This window comes from Gymnoscopelus braueri (assembly GCF_963280865.1).
Source record: "Gymnoscopelus braueri genome assembly, chromosome: 2".
NCBI lineage: Eukaryota > Metazoa > Chordata > Actinopteri > Myctophiformes > Myctophidae > Gymnoscopelus > Gymnoscopelus braueri.
Window position 1 is genome coordinate 19,174,652 of NC_137604.1, and position 19,539 is coordinate 19,194,190.

General features: G+C 44.0%; 3 protein-coding genes across 5 annotated transcripts in view; all 3 read right to left on the reverse strand.

Annotated features, from left to right (window-relative positions):
* Positions 1 to 477: 477 nt before the first annotated feature.
* On the reverse strand, positions 478 to 5,606 carry LOC308078611 (uncharacterized protein). Of its 3 annotated transcripts, none has more exons than XM_080419854.1 (13): positions 5,560 to 5,606; positions 5,366 to 5,443; positions 4,684 to 4,749; positions 4,474 to 4,584; positions 4,132 to 4,368; positions 3,858 to 3,920; positions 3,000 to 3,218; positions 2,536 to 2,883; positions 2,172 to 2,429; positions 1,820 to 1,904; positions 1,615 to 1,663; positions 1,271 to 1,491; positions 478 to 1,114 (listed from the first exon to the last, which is right to left on the reverse strand). In XM_080419854.1, exons 2-13 carry the CDS (start codon positions 5,415 to 5,417, stop codon positions 1,042 to 1,044), a joined length of 1,782 nt encoding a protein of 593 aa, XP_080275980.1. In that variant the 5' UTR covers positions 5,418 to 5,443; positions 5,560 to 5,606; the 3' UTR covers positions 478 to 1,041. The 3 variants fall into 3 exon arrangements, with proteins under 3 accessions (XP_080275980.1, XP_080275981.1, XP_080275979.1); XM_080419855.1 differs by having other exon boundaries at positions 4,474 to 4,572; positions 5,366 to 5,455; XM_080419853.1 differs by having other exon boundaries at positions 5,366 to 5,455.
* Positions 5,607 to 6,670: 1,064 nt separating this feature from the next.
* Positions 6,671 to 19,539, reverse strand: part of LOC308078670 (uncharacterized protein) — a 67,909-nt gene continuing 55,040 nt past the window's right edge. Inside the window, exon 11 of the mRNA XM_080419939.1 lies at positions 6,671 to 7,044. The gene's annotated coding sequence lies outside the window, so the exon portion shown is untranslated. The remainder of the gene's footprint in view (positions 7,045 to 19,539) is intronic.
* LOC308078677 (uncharacterized protein) lies at positions 7,044 to 10,876 on the reverse strand. The gene is made up of 9 exons (XM_080419953.1): positions 10,367 to 10,876; positions 10,025 to 10,123; positions 9,067 to 9,279; positions 8,605 to 8,940; positions 8,241 to 8,498; positions 7,889 to 7,973; positions 7,686 to 7,734; positions 7,414 to 7,562; positions 7,044 to 7,274 (listed from the first exon to the last, which is right to left on the reverse strand). Exons 2-9 carry the CDS (start codon positions 10,056 to 10,058, stop codon positions 7,202 to 7,204), a joined length of 1,197 nt encoding a protein of 398 aa, XP_080276079.1. The 5' UTR covers positions 10,059 to 10,123; positions 10,367 to 10,876; the 3' UTR covers positions 7,044 to 7,201.

Consider the following 19,539-nt stretch of genomic DNA (forward strand, 5'->3'; position numbering starts at 1 on the left):
GTCGGGTCGCCTGGAGGAGGGTGTCTGTTGCAAGACCCGAAACACCCAGTGACTCCAGGAAACAACACGGATGAAGTTTTTGCATCAGTAAACGTTTTTGTAAAAAAAAAAAGAATATATTATATATATTGATTCAACTAACGGTTTCATTTTTCTGTAATTGATGCCATTCAGACATCCACAAGTTATACAATTATGCAACGTCAGGTGTTGTATAGTAGATGAAGCTGCAGTGTTTTTTTAATGTTGCAAGTTGCAACAAATTTCCAGAATGACTGTAGAGTGGTTTGAGGTTGTCAGTGACGAACATGTGACCTGTGGTTGCTTAATAGTGTGAAACTGCTCAGCAGCATTTGAAAACAGGATCTCATATGAATGGCTGAATCTATGCCCAAATGCCGCTCATATCTGATATGTGTCGTTGTGCTGGTGGTGGTTCTAGAGTGGTACATAATACTTGACTTGACAATGGACTGGTTCCACTTAAACCCATTTTAATGAAAATACTAAATGTCCACAGGGAGTTGACATGATGTTTATTACAACAAAAACAACAATAACAACAACAACAACAACAACAACAACAACAAAAACAACAACAACAATACTACTACTACTACTAATAATAATAATAATAATAATAATAATAATAATAATAATAGTAATAATGTAATAATAGATAACAAAAAGTCATTTTTTTCTGAGGTTTTAAAATCTTGCCACTGACAACCCCATTACAATAAAAAAATAAATTAACTAAACTAGTAAACCCACATTAAAAACAAATTAAAACTTACTAAGTCAAAACGAAATGACAATAAATTAAACCTAAAATTCTAAACTATATTAACCTTTCTCTGGAGGGTTCTCTGTGAGTTAATTATAAGGAATCCCAATTTGCTCATTCATTCAGGTGTCTCTGGATAACTGTCACATAAGTGTGTGATGTAATGTAAAGGTGCTGAAATAGGATGGTGCTGTATACATCACATGGAAAGTTGTTCTGTACACACAGGATGTGATCTTTATTTTTTCATGTTTTCACACTCTGTTTGGTATGTTTACTGTGCTGTACAACTCAGAGGTGTCTTCGGCAGCTGCCTGGACTTGAGGCCTGCAGGAGAAAGAACAATTCATTACACAAAGATTTTTATGTTAGGTCAGTTCTTCAAAAACTTTTGCCAACAATTTCACCTCTAATGAGCCAAGTGATATCTCAAGTTGTGAAGAAGCTGTGTTTCATTCACTAATAAAAACAGGTGTTTCTCACTTGGAGCAAGTGTTGAAGTTGATGGCTTCATACTGGACATCTTCTTGTGTCTGAGGTGGTTGGGTGGTGGAGTAGAGAGACACTTCATGGTTGGTAGAATGAGGGAGGTGGACGCTGCTGTAGTGAAGCTCATCCTGTGGTTCTGTGGGTTCTCCATGTGGAGCAGTGACAAGTGTCCTGGACACAGCTGAGATGTTGTCATACATATGATCTGACTTGGTCTGACAGGGAGACAGAACAGATAAGGTGTGTGTGGTGGGGTAAGGAGGGTTCATTCTTTTTCTTTAGATCTCTCTCACACACAACACACACTGCAGTTTGGGGTCCTCTAATTCTGTAAATACCTGTCCACTCTGTGCTGGGTCAGTGCTGGAGTTCTGAGTTTTCTTCTTCCTGTATTGAATCAGTAGAGAATTTAATTCAAATTTAATTTAATTTACTATTAATAAAAACAGAAGCCTCCACATGTAGAAATAGAAATGTAGATACAGAAAGTAAAAAATAAACTATGATGGATGAAGAAGAATTAATTTCAATATTTAGTTTTACCTTTTCCACAGGCAGGCCAGAAAGACCAGGCTGAGGCAGACCACAGTGATTCCTATAGCTGCATTCTTAACTGATGATGATTGTGCTACAAATAAATATATAGAGAGAAACATTTTTACTATTGCAGAAATATATTTTATATCCTTTTTATTATAATTATGAAATAAAACAATATTGTACAGAGACTAACATTATTTTACGGGATCAAATTTCAAATGATTTTTGACGAGATCAAGCTGTCATGTTGATTTATGTATTGATACTGTGTTGTTTATGTTATAGGATTGTTACTACTGCAGGAAACTACAAAAAGTTTCCAACGTGAACAGTGAGATTTTAAAGCTCTACTCACATGTGACAGTGAGAGTTTCTTCAGGACTTCTGAGCTCCTCTTGACCTTTGACAGCACAGGAGTATTCTCCTGCATTCTGACTGCTGACTGGGTCTAGAACCACATAGTTCTGTTGGCTCTGTTTCTGGGTTACAACTTGTCTGTTCTGGTACCACATGTAGGTGGGGTTGTCAGTCAGAGGACAGCTGCTGCTACACACCAGTGTCACTCTCTGTCCCTCTGTTGCATCAGCAGCAGGAATCATCTTCAGTTTCAGGTCTGAAAGTCACAATGGTCATCTGTTGTTATGGTGGGCTTGTCATCAATTCATTGTTTTATCACTAAAGACTAAAATGTGGATACAAAGACTTGATCAATAACGTACCTGTCACATATAAGGTCACTCCAGGAGAAGCACCATATCTTCCTCCTCTCTGATTTGTGTGAATTCTGAATATGTATTCAGCTGAGTCATTCACTGTCAGGTTTTTGATTGTCAGGATGTGATGGTTCTTTGTCTGTCCAGAGAACGCTACACGATGTTCATAGTTGGGGACCTCAGTCAGTTTTTGGGGTTTCTCTTCATGTTTCCATGTCGTATACCAGTATGTGTCTATCACCTCATGACCAGTGGGGTATGAATAATTACATGAAATGTCCACTGATGAGCCGATCAGAGCACAGATTCTCTGTTTCATATAATTCACTCTCCAGCAGCTTTCACCCTGAACACCTGAAATATAGACAATATGCACAAGGAAACTAAAGAACACGATGTTTACCTCCTGACCTATTATGCATGAATATAGTATTTATTTCAAGTAAACAGACGGTCTGATTCATACTCACACACTGAAGGAGAGCGGAGATCCTTTTGGTCTTTTACATCACAGAAATAATTGTGTTGATCAGAAGTTCTATCAACAGTGTGCAATTGACTAGTGATTCCACTGACATAATATCTATTACTGTTCCAGTAGAAGGTGGGTATGGGGTGTGTCAAAGTACAACTGGTACTGCAGGTCAGTTGCACTTTATTAGCGACAGTCTTGACTTCAACATGCAGATCTGTTGAGATGATGAGTACATACAGTAGTAGTTCATCAGTAATGTTGGTTGAACAACAGAAAAGTTTTGCTGTGACTAGTGATGTAGTGATCAAAAAGATGGCCACACACATAACATTGGATTCTGTTTCTGTCAAATGTTAAACATTATTTTTTAGAAAAGACATCATGCTTAACTTTTAGCAGCCATGTTTCATATTTCCTCTAAAGACCTCCCAGCATGGCTAGATATAGCAGGAAATACATTAGAACTCCCACTGCAATTACATCTTTATTAATCTCAATTTAAAGTGCCTAAAAACGATCCATTCCTCTGAAACACAAAATCTAACACGAAACCCACACCTGTACAAATGAGAATGAAAATATTTTTCAAAGTCCTCAGAGGCTCTGTTCACTGCATTATTACAGCAACTCATTTTAGTTGAGCAATTTAATTAAATTGAGGTTTGATTCGGTAGAATGCTCATTGCTTGCTGTCCCTAAATGAGAGGTAAATTAATAATTATATATCAATATCTAATATGTGGTTTAACATGATAATGTTAGTGTCGGCCTTTATGGAAAAGTGACACCCTTTAGGCAAACCCTCCAGTGTAAAAAACTAGTAACTGGACTAAACAAATATAATGTGTCTAACCTCTGAAGTATGTGATGGAACCATCAGCATAGGTCATTCTAAAGCAGCTTGGATTGACAGAATCTAGGAGAAATAAATGACATGCAGTCACTGAAATGACTGAGACACACATAATGTCTTAAAAACCATTAGTACGAATACTTCATCATTGTGCATCACTTATTTGAAATGAAAGTTTAAGATTTAGTTAGCTAGCCTACTAGCTAGATATCTCAGACTATAATAATAAACATCTATCTTAATTGTATATAAAAGTGAAAATGTCACCACTCACTGACTGTAACATTAGGGGCTTTGAGAGCTTCATGACCTTTAACAGCACAGGAGTAGATGGCTTCTTCCTCACTGTTATCAAGGAGTTGGTACCAGGGAGACGAGTCCTCATAGAGGAACTGTCCATTCTTATACCACATGTAGGTGTGGCTGTCAGTCAGAGGACAGCTGGTACTGCAGTTAAAAATCACTCCCTGTCTCTCTCTCAATGGACCAAGTATCACCTTCACCTGTAGGTCTATATACTCACATTTTATAAATGTTCTTTAGAAATATATAACAATTACCATTTTGATTATTGAATTAATAGAATTCCATCATGATACTGTTACTACTACTGTACCTGTGACACTGAGACTAAGTGCTGATGTATCTGCTGAGCACTGGTATATGTTTGCATCACTCTCTTTCACTTCATCGATTCTTCGAGGTGACTGACCATCTGGAGAATTCCCTACATAACATGTAACACCAGACAGCTGTTCAACATTTAACCATTCTCTAAATAGTCCAGTATAACAGTTTGTGTTTGATGTGTGAGTGTGATGTGTACCTGGGCATGGCAGATCTACTGTCGATCCCTTCAAAACACACATGTGTGTTGTTTGTCCCAGGATTCCTGACACAGAATACATTACATTATAAGAACATCATTCAGGACAGTTCATTTTCTTCAGGAAGGAAGTCATACACACAGGTCATCAAAACATGACAGCACAGCCAAAGGCTGCATACATGAAGACAGTACAAGGTGATGTGGCACTGAGGTATGGTTTATCATCATCCTTAAGAGTAGTGCCACAGGGTGGCTCTCCTGAGCAGCATTTAACGTCTGTGTCTAATTGGGTTGATATGCTCCTTGTATAGCAGTGAGGGTTGAGTCACACTTGCTCAAGTTAAGTTTAGATTAGTTTAGTTTCGTTTAGTTTTGTGTTCTCAGATAATAAATGCACAATGTAGCTTTCTTTCTGAAATGCCTGCTGACTCATCCATTCATTTCACATGTACAACTGTTCAAATGACCTTGCTACTTCACTATCACCATCAAGTAATTGCTTATATTAAATATTTGAAGTGTTTGCAACTATACTGTGCATTTGAATAACTGCTTCACCTTTAACTCCTAACATAAAGGAAACACATATGACAGCCAAATTCACAAACCTGTTCATTGTAACTCATTGTGATGGAAAACAGCATACTGTAATTGCAACAATTTGAAAACAAATTCATACCTGAGACAGATAGGATCAAAGCCACAAACACACATCCATTTCCAAACATCATGTCTGGACTGGTCCTTTGGTCTTTAGCTAGAAAGATAACTGACATTTGTGACAGATTACAGTAAATAGAAAATACTGTGTTCATGGAATCCAATACAAACAAGCATTATACCATTTGTTAAAATCAACAGTGCTTTACTTACAGAGTAAAGGATGAGAATTAGCTGAAGTTATGGCAGTTGACAGTGGAGTGTTGGATATAGAGTGAGACCAGTAGTTCAAACATACTGTACATATACTGTAGACTTGGGCTGACGTGACAATATACAAAGGTTCCTTCCTCTTTGTGTTTTTTTTTAAAACTCTGAATTCACAGCCACTAACATTTACTGTAAGTGGTGTACTTGGTGTAAGCAAAGTAAAAACAAAAAAGTGAAGTATACGTAGTTTCTGGTTCTAATTACTATTGTAACTTTAGATGATTACTCACTTGGAGTATGGAGATCTATTGATTCAATGTCAACTGTTTCATCTTTGTATTATGTCATTCCTATGTAGACATCCACAAGTTATACAGTGAGTTTACAGTATTATGCAAAGTCTATACTCAGCTAAGGGTGCAGTTTTAATTTCTTAAATAGTACAAATTTGTCAAAGTTGCAACTCATTTCATAAATGACCGCAGAGTGGATTGAGGTTGTCAGTGATGAACATGTGATCTCTGATGTTTGATGCTGTGAAAATACTCAGCTGCATTTAAAAATAAAATTATTTGACCTCATGGTAACTGGAAAAAACATAAGGTTCTGTTTGATATAGTATGTGTCTGTGTGCTGGTAGTACTGCAGTGGTACATACAGTATCACAATACTGGTTCCACTTTTTGTCCATCTCCATTCAGTTATTAAAAATGAAGATGCAAAATGACTGCAGCAAGTTGACATGCTGCTGGAGGAAAAAGAGGAAGAGGGGTCAAGCCTGCCCTCAGACAAACCATTTGCAAAAAAAACACGTAGTGGCATCCTGCCACATTTCCTGTTAAATGTTGTTAGTTATTATTCATTGGTTTGAATATGTTTTGAACATGAAAGGATACATTTGACCTGGAACATAAGAGATCAAATGTTACTCACCAACATATCCCCATGACAAAAACAGAATGACAGAATTCTTTAATGAAAAACAGTGAATTTTTATTTAGTAAACCATAATCTGTAAGGAGTGAATTGATTGATTGATTGATTGATTGATTGATTGATTGACATTTTTATTGAAACAATTAAAACAATACATGAATAATATATGCACTGCCACAGCAGGAAGCATCATATCTTTGTACATATTTGTCAAAAGGATAAAAGACAATAATGACGAGAGCTTATTTTCCTTGTGGTCCTTTAAGTGTGTGTGTTTAAACTGTTGTGTTTGAGTGAGTATATACAGTATAGTGTGTGTGTGTGTGTGTGTGTGTGTGTGTGTGTGTGTGTGTGTGTGTGTGTGTGTGCGTGTGCGTGCGTGCGTGCATGCGTGCGCGCGTGCGTGCGTGTGCGCGTGCGTGCGTGCATGTGTGTGTGTTTTAGAATTTGTTGAAATCAATCTGGCTTAAAGACCACATATTCTCACTGACACAATTACTGTAACATAACACTGTAAAAACAACTAAAACAAACAATAAGGGTATAGGGGACCTACTGAAACTCAATTCATGTATGGATAAAATAAAAACAAATGCATAATATATGCACAGCAGGAAGCACCCGTCTGTGTACATACACAAAGCTTCAGTCAAAGTTGTTCTGCATCTGAATCTGCACATACTGTAGATGGTGTGACCTACATATGTTTTCAGACTCTGGGTGGCGTGTTTACTGTGCTGTACAACTCAGAGGAATCTTCAGCAGCTGCCTGGACTTGAGGACTGCAGGAAAAAGAACAATTCATTACACAAGGATTTTTAAGTTCAGTCAATTCTCCATAAACTTGTGCCAAACTCTAATGAGCCAAATGATTTCTCAGAAGCTGTGCTTCATTCCCTTATAAAAGCAGGTGTTTCTCACTTGGACCAGGTGTTGACATTGACATACTGGACATCTTCTGGCTGAGGTTGTTGGGTGCTGGAGTGTTGTTCTGTGGATTCTCCATGTGGAGCAGTGACCGGTGTCCTGGATACAGCTGACATGTTTTCATATATAGGATCAGACTTGGTCTGGTGGGGAGACAGAACAAACAAGGTGTGTGTGGTGGGGTGAGGAGGATTCATTATTTGTCTTTAGATCTCTCTCACACACAAGACAAACTGCAGTTTGGGGTCCTCTAATTCTGTAAATACCTGTCCACTCTGTGCTGGATCAGTGCTGGAGTTCTGAGTTTTCTTCTTCCTATATTGAACCATGTGGAATTAATGACACTAACTACTATCAATAAAAACAGAAGCCTCCACTTGTAGGAATAGAAAAGGACCAATTTAGATACAGGAAATACAAAACAAACTATGATGGATGAAGAAGAATTGATTTCAATATGTAGTTTTACCTTATCCACAGGCAGGCCAGAAAGACCAGGCTGAGGCAGACTACAGTGATTCCTATAGCTGCATTCTTAACTGATGATGATTGTGCTACAAATAAATATATAGAGAGAAACATTTTTACTATTGCAAAAATATATTTTATATCCTTTTTATTATAATTATGAGAAAAAAAAATATTGTACAGAGACTAACATTATTTTACGGGATCACATTTCAAAAGATTTTTGACGAGATCAAGCTGTCATGTTGATTTATGTATTGATACTGTGTTGTTCATGTTATAGGATTGTTACTACTGCAGGAAACTACAAAAAGTTTCCAACGTGAACAGTGAGATTTTAAAGCTCTACTCACATGTGACTGTGAGAGTTTCTTCAGGACTTCTGAGCTCCTCTTGACCTTTGACAGCACAGGAGTATTCTCCTGCATGCTGACTGCTGACTGGGTCTAGAACCACATAGTTCTGTTGGCTCTGTTTCTGGGTTACAACTTGTCTGTTCTGGTACCACATGTAGGTGGGGTTGTCAGTCAGAGGACAGCTGCTGCTACACACCAGTGTCACTCTCTGTCCCTCTGTTGCCATGGCAGCAGGAATCATCTTCAGTTTCAGGCCTGAAAGTCACAATGGTCATCTGTTGTTATGGTGGGCTTGTCATCAATTCATTGTTTTATCACTAAAGAATAAAATGTGGGTACAAACACTTGATCAATAACATACCTGTCACATATAAGGTCACACCAGGATATCCACCATATTTTTCTCCTTTCTGATTTGTGTGAATTCTGAATTTGTATTCAGCCGAGTCATTTTCTGTCAGGTTTTTGATTGTCATGGTGTGATGGTTCTGCTTGTTTTCCACACGACCTATATAGTGTGGGACCTCCATCAGTTTGATAGGATTCACTTGATTAGATGAGCTAGTCCAGTATGAATCTACCAGCTGATGACCAGTGGGGTGTGAATAATAACAAGAAATGTCCACAGATGAGCCGATCAGAGCACAGATTCTCCGTTTCAAATAATTCACTTTCCAGCAACTTGTAACCGAAACACCTGAAATATAGACGGAAAACTGAAAGTATGGACTAAAGAACATTATGTTTTAGTACTGATATATCCATTATGCAGCATGAAAATAGCAATTATTTGAAATAAACAGACAGTTTGATTAATACTCACACACTGAAGGGGAGCGGGGAACCTCTTGGCCTTGTACAACACAGTAGTAACTGTAATCAGGAGATCTAGGAACATTGTGCTGCTGACCTGTTCCATTGTAGTCTCTCATCCTGTACCACTTGAAGGTGGGTTTTGGGTCTCTCACAGTACAACTGGTACTACAGGTCAGTTCCGCAGTACGACTGGTGAGAGTCTTCACTTCAACATTCAGATCTGTTAAGATTATAAATACATATAGTAGGTCATCAATAATGTTGGCTGAACAACAGAAAATGGCGGTGATGTAGTGAATCACTCAAATCAAAAAGATGGCCACATATAACACTTGAGTCAAATGTTAGACATTTATTCATTGATAAAAAAAAAAAAAGACATCAACACTTGACTTTGAGCAGCAATGACTTGTGTTATATTTCCACTACAGAGCTCCCAGTACACAAAAAGTCGTAGCACCTTTATTCATCTCAAGTCAAAGTGCTGAAGCGTATTCCATTCCTCAGAAATAGTACTGTAATCTGACCTGAACCCAACATCTAAAATGAGTCTATTAAGTCACAAGTTTTCAAAGTGGGGCCAAAGTGGTGGCCTGGGGGCGGCCATAAAGGAACATAAAGATAATATGAAAAAAGTCTACACATCTGACCTGATGGCCAAGATTCAATGTATCCCCTGAGCAAGCAGGCAGGTTCTATTAGCTCAATGGGGAAAATAATTCAGCACTTGCTCAGGAAACCGGGTTCAAATCCGGTGTAGAAGAGGAAAGTTACATAGTGCAGCTTTAATGAATAAACAAAATAAAAATCATCAGATTCTCACTGCATTTAATTATTTTTTTTTACAATGGAAGTTTGATTGCAAATCGTTAAATAATAATATAAATATACTAATCATGTAAATCTCAGCCCTTAGAGAAACATAATGTAAACAACTAACTTGAGTAAACAAAGATGTGTCTAACCTCTGAAGTATGTGATGGAACAGGAGTTATTCATCAATCATTTAGGACACATTCTCCCATCAGCATAGGTCATTCTAACGCAGCTTGGATTGATAGAATCTGTGAGAAATAAATGACATGCAGTTACTGGAATGATTGAGACGAGAAGACGAGAGATGAGAAGTTAATATGTAAACCCTTATTGTAAAACATTAGTCAGAATACTTAATAAATTGTAATAGTATGATTTATTACAAGGAAAGTTACATTTACTTAGATAGCCTTTTACCTACCTATCTCAAACTATAATAATTAGCTACTGTACAGTATCTCCATTGTAAATAGATGTCACCACTCACTCACCAACTGTAACATCAGGGGCTTTGAGAGCTTCATGACCTTTAACAGCACAGGAGTAGATCACTTCTTCCTCACTGTTATCAAGGAGTTGGTACCAGGGAGACGAGTCCTCATAGAGGAACTGTCCATTCTTATACCACATGTAGGTGTGGCTGTCAGTCAGAGGACAGCTGGTACTGCAGTTCAAAATCACTCCCTGTCCCTCTCTCAATGGACTGTGGCGTCTGACACCAACCCGGCACAGAGAACAGACACAGTTCAGGCTTCAAAGCTCAATTTATTAAAGGGAAACTTAACAGTTCATGGGGGCATGCATCTCAGGCAAAAATAACTTAGGTTCTTCCCGCATCAGGGGTTAGTAGGGGGTAAGGGTAAACAGAGTAGGCTTCATGATCGCTCGTACATTGCCTATAAAACAAAAGAAACATAACATGAGCTTTGCATTCAACCATAGCATTGATCACTATTAACACTGAGAAATGAGTGGAGTGTATCGCTTACCGCCGGACGGTGTTTCCCCAGGGAGAGTCAAGAGTGAGTGAGCCTGAGTGAGCTGCCTTTGTAAACTCAGCCCAGCTGCCTTCTGATTGCCCAGCACGCAGGTGTCATCATTTCCAACTGATTGAGGATGCAGAGTGGCACGTACCGCCCCTCAATCAGTTGCCCTAGGCAACGGGGCTGTCTGAGGTGCTGGACTCTAGGCTCCTCACTCTGGCTCTCACTGTAGGAAAACTCACCTGACCGGCGGGACTGGAGCGAGGCTCCACACATCCCCCCCCTAAGCTCGCCGCTCGTGCCGGGAGCTTCAGGTCCTCCTTCCTCATAAAGGCGAGACATGGCATCGGCGTGTTGAATGGCTTTCCCGGGCCGATGCTCGACCTTGAAACGGTAGTTCTGTAACTCTAGGAACCAGCGGGTGATGCGGTCGTTCCGGTCCTTGTTAGTGGCCATCCACTTCAGCGGGGCGTGGTCAGTGATAAGGGTGAACTCTCGACCCCAGAGATAGTATCGAAGGTGGTGAATGGCCCATTTCACTGCAAGGCCCTCCTTCTCCACCGTTGCATAATTCCTCTCGTGTTTCAGCAGTTTTCTACTGATGAACGTCACCGGGTGTTCATCTCCGTCGATAACCTGGGACAGGACGGCCCCCAGACCCGTCCCGGACGCGTCCGTGTGGAGAATGAAGGGCTTCTTAAAATCAGGGGCCACCAGCACTGGCTCTTCACAGAGTGCCCTCTTTAGCGTCTGGAAGGCCCGCTCACTTTCCTCTGTCCATTTTACATGGTTTGGCAACTTCTGTCGGGTTAAGTCGTACAGAGGGGCTGCAACTGTAGCAAAGTGGTTAATAAACTTTTGATAGTATGACATTAAACCAAGAAACGATTTCACCTGCTTTTTGGTGACAGGGCGGGGCCAATTCCGTATCTTCTCGACTTTCCTCTCTTGTGGCTTCACACAGCCACGCCCTATGGTATATCCCAGGTAGTCTGTCTCCGTTAATCCCACCCGACACTTCTTGGCATTAGCAACCAGCCCTGCTCGTCGTAGGGCCCCCAAGACGGCTTCCAGGTGCAGCAGGTGGTCAGTCCAGGTGGCGCTGTGAATGACGATGTCGTCAAGATAAGCAGCAGCGTATGCCCGGTGGGGCCGGAGCACTCTGTCCATCAGGCGCTGGAAAGTAGCGGGGGCTCCGTGGACACCAAATGGGAGGACTGTGTATTGGAAGAGACCGTCTGGGGTGGTGAAAGCCGTCTTTGGTTTGGACCTCTCGGTCAGGGGCACCTGCCAATAGCCTTTGGTCAGGTCTAAGGTGCTGACGAATCGGGCGGGGCCTAACCGCTCGATCAACTCGTCCACCCGGGGCATGGGGTAGGCATCAAAGACGGAGACGTCATTGAGCTTGCGAAAGTCATTACAGAACCTTAGTGAGCCGTCGGGTTTCGGCACAATCACTATTGGGCTTGACCACGGGCTGAAGGACTCTTCGATGACACCTAGCTGCAGCATCATCTTGACCTCCTCTCTGATCGCTTCCCTTCGGGCCTCCGGGATGCGGTAGGGGCGTAGCCTCACCACCTCCCCTGGCGAGGTTTGGATATCATGCTGGATGACACTGGTTCGGCCGGGGAGGTCAGAGAAAACATCCCGGCTCCGACCCAGCATCTCCTTGATGTCCTGGAGTTGTGCGGGTGCGAGGTCCTCTCCTATGACGACTGGGGGGGGGGCCTGGGGAGAAACGGACGTTAACAGGGCCGAGGAGGGCAGAGGACCAGCCGGGGTCCATTTTTTAAGAATATTTACATGGTACAACTGTTGACCTTTCCGCCGGCCCGGCTGGCTTACCATGTAGTTGACAGGCCCCACCTTTTCCACGATTTCATAGGGTCCCTGCCACTTGGCGAGGAACTTACATTCACTGCTAGGCACTAGAACCAGGACCTTCTCGCCCACTTGGAATTCCCGGACGCGGGCTCCCCGGTTGTAGGTGCGACATTGGGCCGCCTGTGCCTTCTCCATGTGCTCCCGGACGATGGGCCAGACGCGCCTCGCCCTCTCCTGTAAGACGTCAACGTGTTCTATTACGCTGCGGTGGGGTGAGGGCTGGCTCTCCCACGCCTCTTTGGCCAGGTCCAGTAGGCCCCGGGGGTTTCGGCCATAGAGCAGTTCAAACGGGGAGAAGCCTGTGGACGCCTGGGGCACCTCCCGTATGGCGAACAGGATGTAGGGCAGCAGCTGGTCCCAATTCTTGCCGTCAGCTTCTACCAGCTTTTTCAGCATTTGTTTAAGGGTGTGGTTGAATCTCTCGACCAAGCCATCAGTCTGGGGGTGGTACACCGAGGTGCGGATTCGCTTAACGTTCAACCATCTATATAGTGTCGTCATTACCCTTGACATGAAACACGTACCCTGGTCCGTTAACACCTCCTCGGCGATTCCCACCCGGCTAAACAACAAGAAGAGCTCCCTCGCTACCGCTTTAGCTGTCGCGGCGCGTAACGGTATCGCTTCGGGATAACGGGTGGCATAGTCCAGTATCACCAGAATGTATCTGTGTCCTCGGCCAGATTTCGGCAGGGGGCCGACGACGTCCATGGCCAGGCGAGCGAACGGAGTGCCAATGATGGGTAGGGGGACCAGCGGGTTGCGTTGGCTAGGCCGTGGAGCTGACCTCTGGCACTCGGGGCAGCCTCTGCAGAAGTCCTCGACTGCTCGTTTGACCCCGGGCCAGTAGAAGCGAGCCAGGATGCGGTCATAGGTCTTTTGGACCCCCAGGTGTGCCCCCAGCTGATGAGTGTGCGCTAAAAAGAGGACTCGGGAGACATAATTCTTTGGAACCAACAATTGTTCAACGAGGTCCCCCCCCTTAGCTTTCACCCCCCTATACAGTAAGCCATTTTTTACCAAAAAATGAGGTGTTGCAAGTTCACTCACCCCCACGCATAGTTGGCCGTCTATGGCCGACACAGTCTGACGTGCCGCCTCTAGGTTGGGGTCAGACCACTGGGACGTAGCAAATTCACCCTTCGGGCCGGGGCCCCCGGCCTCGGCTTCAGGGAACTCAGCAAACGGGTCACCCTCCTCTGGTGTGGTGGACTTCTCTCCCTCCCTCCCACTGGCGGCGCCGTTGTCATCCCCCGAGCTCCCGCTCAAAGGCACGGCGGACATGGGCCGGAAAGCCGGACATGCGGCCCTGGGAGTTGGGCGACGACTTCGGCGTCGTCCTCGTCGGGGGGGCCCTGTACGCAGGCCGGGCGACCAGTACCGGTCGAAGATGACGCAGTCAGTCCCGATGAGTAGTGGTACCGGGAGGTTTGGGACGACGCCCACTGGAATGACAACGTCACCTCTGGGAGTCTGGACCCGGATGTGGCATACCGGATAGCGCCGCATGTCTCCATGTACACAGGTGACAGGTACGGTGGCGTCGCTGACCGGCCCCGCCAGGTCAGCTCGGACCAGGGTGACCACACTCCCGGAGTCGATGAGGGCGTGGGTGTCGACACCATCCACCTTCACCGGCAGGGTGGCGTGTTGTTGGCCGGCGCTTCCGGAGTGGAGACAGGGACGTGGAGCCTCGGAGCTCGCTGCAGACGGCATGGACACGTCTCTGTCTCGATCTGGGCAGGCCCATGAGATGTGGTCTGCCTGACCACAGACGTAGCACCTCCTCTGGGACTGGGACGCCCGAGGTGCTCTCTCAGTCGGGGTTGCAGGCTTCGGCTGTGGAGGGGTCGGCGTTCCTCTCCGACGATCTCGGCTGGGTCTCTCTTCCTGGGCGGGTTTCTGCGTCTCCATCCTTGTTGTCCTCAGCATTTCCGAGCTGACCTGGTAGTTCTCGAGCAGGGCCACGAGGGCATCTACCGAGGCAGGACTAACTTGGGACGCGTACTTACGAGCCTCCGGCGGCAATGAGCGGATACAGCGGTCAATTATAAGTCTTTCAATCCACGGGGGCTCCCCCGCACTGGTGAGCCAACTGCGAGTGAGTCGCGTTAGGGCCGCGACCTGCGGCCGCGGGGGCTCGGTAGCACAGTAGTTCCAATTGTGAACGCGCTGAGCCCTGGCAGGCAGGCTGTAGCCCTGGCTGGAGAATATGGCAGCCTTTAGCTTATTGTAGTCTCGGGCGTCGGCCAGGGAGAGATCTCGGCAGACGCGCTGGGCTTCTCCCGTCAGAAACGGGGCGATAATGCTGGCCCAGTCTACTACTGGCCAACGCTCCCGAGCAGCCGTCCGTTCAAACAGCTCGAGGTAGGCCTCGATGTCATCTTCAGGGCCTAATTTGGTCAGCACGTCACTTGGAGGGCGGGGAGCCGTAGCGTCCTTATCAATTTTTTTTAACAATTGCTGCACAGCATTTTGTAAGTCTGTTTGGCTCTTCAGCAAAGCTGTGAGCGCACTAGCATGTTCCATGATCTGTGTTTGGTGTGGGTCAGACTACCCGTATTAGCTCCACCATATGTGGCGTCTGACACCAACCCGGCACAGAGAACAGACACAGTTCAGGCTTCAAAGCTCAATTTATTAAAGGGAAACTTAACAGTTCATGGGGGCATGCATCTCAGGCAAAAATAACTTAGGTTCTTCCCGCATCAGGGGTTAGTAGGGGGTAAGGGTAAACAGAGTAGGCTTCATGATCGCTCGTACATTGCCTATAAAACAAAAGAAACATAACATGAGCTTTGCATTCAACCATAGCATTGATCACTATTAACACTGAGAAATGAGTGGAGTGTATCGCTTACCGCCGGACGGTGTTTCCCCAGGGAGAGTCAAGAGTGAGTGAGCCTGAGTGAGCTGCCTTTGTAAACTCAGCCCAGCTGCCTTCTGATTGCCCAGCACGCAGGTGTCATCATTTCCAACTGATTGAGGATGCAGAGTGGCACGTACCGCCCCTCAATCAGTTGCCCTAGGCAACGGGGCTGTCTGAGGTGCTGGACTCTAGGCTCCTCACTCTGGCTCTCACTGTAGGAAAACTCACCTGACCGGCGGGACTGGAGCGAGGCTCCACAGGACCAAGTATCACCTTCACCCGTAGCTCTACAGGTCACATTTTTATAAATGTTCATTAGAAATATATAACAATTACCATTTTGATTATTGAATGAATACATTTTAATCATGATACTATTACTACTACTGTACCTGTGACACTGATACTAAATGTTGATGTATCAGTGGAGTCTGCTGAGCACTGGTATATGTTTGCATCACTCTCTCTCACTTCATTGAGTCTGTGAGGTGACTGACCCCCTGCAGAATTCACTACATAACATGTAACATCAGACAGCGGTTCAACATTTAACCATTCTCTAAATAGTCCAGTATAACAGTTTGTGTTTGATGTGTGAGTGTGATGTGTACCTGGGCATGGCAGATCTACTGTCGATCCCTTCAAAACACACATGTGTGTTGTTTGTCCCAGGATTCCTGACACAGAATACATTACATTATAAGAACATCAGCACAGATCATCATCAGGAAGGAAGTCATACACACAGGTCATCAAAACATGACAGCACAGCCAAAGGCTGCATACATGAAGACAGTACAAGGTGATGTGGCACTGAGGTATGGTTTATCACCATCTGTAAGTGTACTGCCACAGGGTTGTGCTCCTGAGCCGCATTTAAACTCTGTGTTTAATTGGGCTGATTGGCCTCTGGTATTGCAGTGAGAGAGTTGTGTGTCACACACCTGCAGCTGCTCAAGGTCCATGTTCAAATGGTGAATTAAGACTGTGATTTACAATAGGACTATTATAGGCAGACTGTCTGTATTTACTGGCGTTTAGTTTAGTTCTGTTTACTGTTCTGAGACATTATAAATGCACATTGTGGCTTTCTTTCTGAAATGTCTGCTGACTCATTCATCCATTTCACATTCAAAACTGTTAAAATGACCTTGCTACTTCACTATCACTTACAAGCAAGTAACTGCTTATATTATATGTTTGAAGTGTTTGAAACTTTACTGTGCATTTGAATAACTGCTTCACCTTTATATAAATGAACTCCTAACTTAAAGGAAACAAATACGACAGCCAAATTCACAAACCTTCGTCAAAACATGTTGCATGTTCATTGTAACTTATTGTGATGGAAAACAAAAAAAATGCCATTAGTTAATAGCAACAAGTTGACAACAAATTCATGAACAATTTGAAAACAAATTCATACCTGAGACAGATAGGATCAAAGCCACAAACACACATCCAGTTCCAAACATCATGTCTGGACTGGTCCTTTGGTCTTTAGCTAGAAAGATAACTGACATTTGTGACAGATTACAGTAATTATAAAATACTGTGTTCATGGAATCCAAACATCCAAACAAGCATTATACCATTTGTTAAAATCAACAGCACTTTACTTACAGAGTATACTCCTTTATAAAGGGTGATACTTAGCTGAAGTTATGGCAGTTGACAGTGGAGTGTTGGATATAGAGTGAGACCAGTAGTTCGAACATACTGTACATATTTCCTCCCCTACGTGTTGCTACCTTGTCGTGGTGGGGAGGCTTGTGTGCCTCAGTGACCCTGAGGGCTATACCGGCAGGGGCTAGTCCCCTGGCAGGTTCAACCAAGCCGGGCAGGTCTCAGGATAGAGGACAGACGAAGAGCAGCACACCTGGCCCTCCAGGTTGGGGGTTGGGCGATGGGCTAACTACCCGTCCCCGGAAAAACAAACTTGTTACAGAAACCGAAACTATGGAAACTTCACCTCTGACTGACCGAAGCCTTTACTGACGACCCACAAGTGGGATGTATGAACCGCCTGAGGCAAACTCACCAGAGACCCCAGGTGGGGAATTGTCTGCTGAAGCTGAAGTCAAGAACGAGAATTGGATGCTGGAATGTCAGAACACTACACCAAACTGGAAAATTGGCTCAACTGACCAAAGAAATGCAACGTTACAACTTAAGCATTGTTGGGGTTTGTGAGAGCCGATGGAATACCTTTGGAGAAGTAACAACTGCCACTGGAGGAACCTTTCTCTGCTCAGGCAACCCCAAAGAAGAAGACCCCCACACACACGGAGTAGGACTACTCCTTTCAAAAGGTGCAGTTAAAAGCCTCATTGAATGGGAACCAATCTCAGAACGGATCATCACAGCCAGGTTCACATCAAAAGGACGGAATATCACATTCATCCAGTGCTACGCTCCCACCAACACTGCTGTCTATGAGGATAAGGATACTTTTTACCAACAACTCCAGGCTGTTTTCCAGAAGGCTCCCAAAAGAGACATTAAGATAGTAATGGGAGATCTGAATGCCAAAATTGGGAAGGATAACAGAGACTGGAGAGGAACAATGGGGAAAGAAGGACTGGGGCAGATGAACGAGAATGGGCTTCTCTTCGCCAGCTTCTGTGCCCTCCACGAGCTTGTGATTGGAGGCAGTCTCTTCCCACACAAACAAACCCATAAAGCTACATGGATATCCCCTGACCATCACACTGAAAATCAGATTGACCACTTTGCAATAGACAGGAAATGGAGGAGAGTTCTCCTGGATGTAAGAGTCAAGAGGGGTGCTGATATTGATTCCGACCACCATCTTCTTGTGGGAGAACTCAAAATGAAACTGGCAGTGAAGAAGAAAGAAGGAAACAGGGTCCTGAGAAGGTTTGAGACAAGGAAACTGAAGGATAATAAAACATGTCAAGAATGGGGAATCCACCTTCGCAACCGGTTCCAAGCCCTAGCAGAAGGAGAAAACATAAACAACAAATGGGAAAGATGCAAGATGGCTATCACTTGCAAATCCGTCCTGGGCTACAGAGACCCCAGAAGGAAAGACTGATCGAAGCTAGACGTGACATCAAAGCCAAACTCAATCGAGAGACAGACAACAACACCAAGAAACACCTCCGACAAGACTACCAAGAAAAGAACATGATGGTCCGTAAAAGCTGCAAGAGGGACAAGAAAGCACAAATGGAAGAGCTGGCCAATGAAGCTGAGGTAGCAGCTACAGACAGGAACGCTAAAGAACTGTACAGAATAACCTGTCAGTTGTCTGGGAAAAAACGGACCACAAGCCGGCCTATCAGGGACAAGCAGGGAAACCTTCTCACCAAAGAGTCCCAGCAACTCGAGCGCTGGAAGGAACACTTTGAAGAGGTCCTTAATAAGCCAGCAAAAAACTGAAGCTGGGCAGGGCACCAGGGAAGGATAACATCCCACCTGATGCACTGAAAGCAGACACCAACGCTACCACAGAGATCCTCCATGGGCTTCTAAATGACATCTGGGAAAAAGAGGAGATTCCCAATGACTGGAAAGAGGGGTTAATCGTCACAGTTCCAAAGAAGGGAAATCTCAGTGAATGCAAAAACTGGAGGGGCATCACGCTCCTCTCAGTCCCCAGCAAAATCCTCTGCCGTATCCTCCTAGACAGAATACAAGACCCACTGGACAAGATTTTCAGGAGAGAAGAAGCAGGTTTTCGTAAAAATAACTCCTGTACAGACCATATCGCATCACTCAGAATAATTGTCGAACAGTGCATTGAATGGCAGTCTTCGTTATTCATTAAAGGAGAATTCCGGACATTTTAAGTGTTATCTTTGATGTGTCGTTACTCACCTACCGACGTAAACAGTGGCATTGTTTATTTCCAGATATTCCCCTGTCGTCATATTTTCAACCTCCTCCGTTCATTTAGACA

What these genes read in the sequence shown, in the direction of transcription:
- LOC308078677 (XM_080419953.1), bottom strand. Translation starts at nt 10,058, where the DNA reads ATGAATAACTCCTGTTCCATCACATACTTCAGAG. An exon ending in CTGGCCTGCCTGTGGATAAG is followed by an intron (nt 7,735 to 7,888) that starts GTAAAACTACAT and finishes GGTTCAATATAG; the next exon opens with GAAGAAGAAAACTCAGAACT. An exon ending in ATCCAGCACAGAGTGGACAG is followed by an intron (nt 7,563 to 7,685) that starts GTATTTACAGAA and finishes TCTCCCCACCAG; the next exon opens with ACCAAGTCTGATCCTATATA.
- LOC308078611 (XM_080419854.1), bottom strand. Translation starts at nt 5,417, where the DNA reads ATGATGTTTGGAAATGGATGTGTGTTTGTGGCTTTGATCCTATCTGTC. An exon ending in CTGGCCTGCCTGTGGAAAAG is followed by an intron (nt 1,664 to 1,819) that starts GTAAAACTAAAT and finishes GATTCAATACAG; the next exon opens with GAAGAAGAAAACTCAGAACT. An exon ending in AACTTCAACACTTGCTCCAA is followed by an intron (nt 1,115 to 1,270) that starts GTGAGAAACACC and finishes TTTCTCCTGCAG; the next exon opens with GCCTCAAGTCCAGGCAGCTG.